Raw genomic sequence first — 3,838 nt, 5'->3', positions numbered from 1 at the left:
CAGCACAACAATGGCACTTGGCTTCATTGCCTGGCCCGCTTGGCTTCATCGCCCGGCCCAACAATGGCGCTTGGCTTCACCGCCTGGGCAAAATGGCGCTTGGCTTTGAAACCATCTGTAACTATTCTCGTGTCAACACGATTTATTGGCTGTACGATATGTACCCATTCTCTTAGATATTTTGGACGTCCGGTCCTGATAGCTTGATGGGTTATTGTACATATTTTAAACTCTGTTCTGGCTTTAATAAGCAGCTAGTATAAATCAATTTGCATATGATTAATCCATTCTCGGGGTGGGACACCTTTTATCAGTCTTACTCCACTGTTTATTATGTTTTTTAATTTCCCAAGTTGCACTTTTGATAGCTTGTGGTAAATGGAGTTGCAGTAGTCAATCCTGGTAATAAGAAAGTTTACTGAATTCACTTTGACTGATTTTCTAGCCCAATCATGAAGAGGAACTCTACTCTCTATAGGACCTATACAATCAGTTTATTGTATACAATCTTAGGTACTTTGCAGATCGCACTACAAAACTGGTGTTTATTGTCGAATCCTCATTATTGTAACACTTAAGAGAACAAGAAAGTCTTCTGTTTCTTCTTGAACAAAATATTTATCATTTATCATTTAATATGAATTGTTTTTATAACAGATTAAATATTTTCATAGTGTCCAAGGTCCGTATTTTCTGCCAATTTCTTCAATTCCAAATCATAAGCTTTGCAATTTCTTGAATTCAGTATATAATCACCAGGTTTGTTCAACTTAGTGCAGTTTATATATTCTATTTGTCATTAGTCTTGAACTTGCAATCTTTTTTTCTAAAATGTCCTTACCTTTGTGAGAGATAAGTGATTATGTGGCACATATCACATGTTACAAATACCCCATCGCACCTTATCTCCTCTTATATAATTAAAATCTGGCCCAGGTAACAATTACTTTAAAATAAAAGCATTTACCACTTCATCTTCACCATCGTATACTTTGCATAATCATTATTTTAGGTTTTAATTTTCTCATTTTTATCATCTCTGTGTTGGCAACCATAGATTGAACTCTGTTGACTTCCTCCTCGCTGATCTTTTCACCAGCATTTCCACTTGAAGTTGACCTCGTATTGAGAACTGGTTTAATCTTTAGTGCATGTTCAACATCATCTTCCCTGTTCGTGATTCTATTTCATCTAATTACTAGTAGATTTTTCCCTTGACTTTATCAGTATATGTAATTTTCTATACTTTTGGGTCCATCAGTGTTTGACGTGTTAGCTTAATTGATTCCACAATCTTTGTCAGCTTGTCCACTTTTTCAGTAAAATTGTATATAATCTACAAATTTAATACTAGAAGATTTTTTCCTTTGTCAGCATATGTCATTTTCTCATGTTTGCGTCCATCAGTGTTTGAAATATTAACTTAATTGCTTCCATAATCTTTGTCAGCTTGTCCACCTTTTCATTAAAATTGTATATAATCTGCAAATGGTTTAAACTTCCTTTCATGCTCCTGTAGTACTTCTGATAGACTAATAACATAGATACACAATAAAACTGGGCCCAGTAAACTCCCCTGGGGTACCCCTCTGTTTAATTATTCATATAATGAATGAGAGTTTCCAATTTTTACACAGCATTTTCTTTTAAATATTCAAATGCTTGATGGACCGTATTATTAGTAGCAATTTTAGACAATAATCTGGTAAATTTTAACACAAATCGTACAAAATGTTATGGATAATCATATATCAGGGATAAATACGTCTCCACATAGTGTTATTGTGTACGATTATTGCTTTTTATGATAAATTTGGAACCAGTTTTAGCCAATAATCTGATAGATTTTTAACACAAATCGTGCAAAATGTTATGGATATTCTTATAACTTGGCTAAATACGTTTACACATAGAGTTACTGTGTACGATTATTGCTTCTTTTAGGTAAATTTGAGGATAATTTTAAAAATTCAACGACCCGGATTCTCAATTCTCGCTCCTGTGTTAATTGATGTAAGTGAAGAAAATTAAGGACTTAAAGCTGTTATGGGCTCAAAATCGAAAATGGATAATAAAGGCAAGACTGGAACGAAGCCGAAAGTGAAGATGGTGAGGAACGAGGATGTAGAAACCTCATCAGAAGAAGAAATGGAAAGGGAACCGGCTGACTGTGCCATGTGCGACAGAGAGGTAACAAAGAAACAGTATGGAATCGCCTGTGACTACTGTGAGTCTTGGTTCCACAATGGTTGTGTAAAAACTGGCAGGGAAGATTACAAAGTGCTGCAGAATAACAAAAGTCTCACTTGGTTTTGTAGAGAATGTAGGGGATCATATAGGAATATGAAGGTTGAGTATTAAAAGATAAAGGAGATTAATGATAGGCTAATGGATAGGCTGCAGGTGCTGGAACACGCAATAATAGAAATAAAGGACTCGATAGGTTCGGCACAGGTAGGACGAGTTAATATGCCAATAGAAGCCATTAGGGAAGAAGTTAGAGAAGAGGTTAAAGAGATAATGGAAAAGGAAAAGAGGAAAAATAATCTGATAATATATAAGGTCGAGGAATGCATAGAAGGAAGCACAGAGGAAAAACAAAGAAAGGATAAGGATAGGTGTGAGCGACTGTTCAAAGATAATATAGGGGTAACTGGAGTTGAAGTAATGGAAACAATCAGGTTAGGTAGGTTGGAAATAGGTAATAGACCAGCTGATAGCCAAGAGGTTAGAAACCAAAGAAATAAACCTAGGCCATTACTAGTAAAAATGAAAAGTGAAAGAGAGAAGTGGACAATTATAGGAAAGGCTAAGAACCTTAGAAATTGTCCAGAAACAAGAGAAAGTAGAATCTTTATAGCGCCAGATCTAACGATGAGAGAGAGAGAGAGAGAGAGAGAGAGAGAGAGAGAGAGAGAGAGAGAGAGAGAGAGAGAGAGAGAGAGAGAGAGAGAGAGAGCAAGATGGGCGCTTAAGGGAAGAATTACAAACAAAGAGACAAAATGGTGAAGATGGATGGTTCATAAAGAAAGGAAAATTGCACAGAAGGGAAAATTTTCGTCAGAATGAGGGAGACACACAAGAACTTTAAGGAAAGAAGAAGAATATAAACACAAAATAAAAGAAAACTTTAAGATTTACTTGTTGAACATACAATGCTTAACAAAACAAAAACTGATGGAAGTTGAGAAGGAATTAAATAGTAGAAAATTAACTTTTTTGCTTGACAGAAACACACCAAAAGTTAGATAGATTAAATTTAAGTAAGGGTGTTAAAAAAGTAGAAAATATGAGGAATATGGATGATAAAAAAGGAGGAGGTTTGATGATACTTTATAGAAATAGTGACAGTCTAGAATTGGAAAAGATAGAAACTAAAAATAAAGACCTGTTGCATGTTAAGTGTAATGCTTATAAGCATACATTTAGATTATTGTTGGTTTATTTTTCAGCATGGAATACTGAAGAAGACAAAAGTAGGGATAAGATAATAAAACAGGAATGTGAAAGAATTATTAGAAATCTAAATGAAGAAGAGGCATTGATGATATTAGGGGATTTCAACGGTCATGTAGGATTTTTAGGTTACCAGAATTTAGACAGGAACGGGGAAATGATTCTTGATTGGATGAATGAACATGGGTTAGTCCTATTGAATGGAGATTGAAGATGTAAAGGTATTTATACATGGAAAAGATTGCAACAAAAAAGTGTAATAGACTATGTACTAGTAAACGAACAAATGTATAAAAACTTTAGGGAAATGATTATAGACGAGGAAAAATTGAACTTTGACATCTCAGATCATAATCTGATCACTACAGAACTGGAATTCATG

General features: G+C 34.7%; 1 protein-coding gene across 1 annotated transcript; it reads left to right on the top strand.

The window, feature by feature from the left end:
• The first annotated feature begins 2,064 nt into the window (after positions 1–2,064).
• LOC137621533 (uncharacterized) lies at positions 2,065–2,361 on the top strand. Its single transcript, XM_068351905.1, has one exon. It carries the CDS (start codon positions 2,065–2,067, stop codon positions 2,359–2,361), a length of 297 nt encoding a protein of 98 aa, XP_068208006.1.
• Positions 2,362–3,838: the final 1,477 nt, after the last annotated feature.

Source organism: Palaemon carinicauda, chromosome 2 (genome assembly GCF_036898095.1).
Source record: "Palaemon carinicauda isolate YSFRI2023 chromosome 2, ASM3689809v2, whole genome shotgun sequence".
NCBI classification, from domain to species: Eukaryota; Metazoa; Arthropoda; class Malacostraca; order Decapoda; family Palaemonidae; genus Palaemon; species Palaemon carinicauda.
The sequence above is the reverse complement of the archived record's forward strand: the minus strand, read 5'-3'. Positions and strand labels throughout refer to the sequence as shown.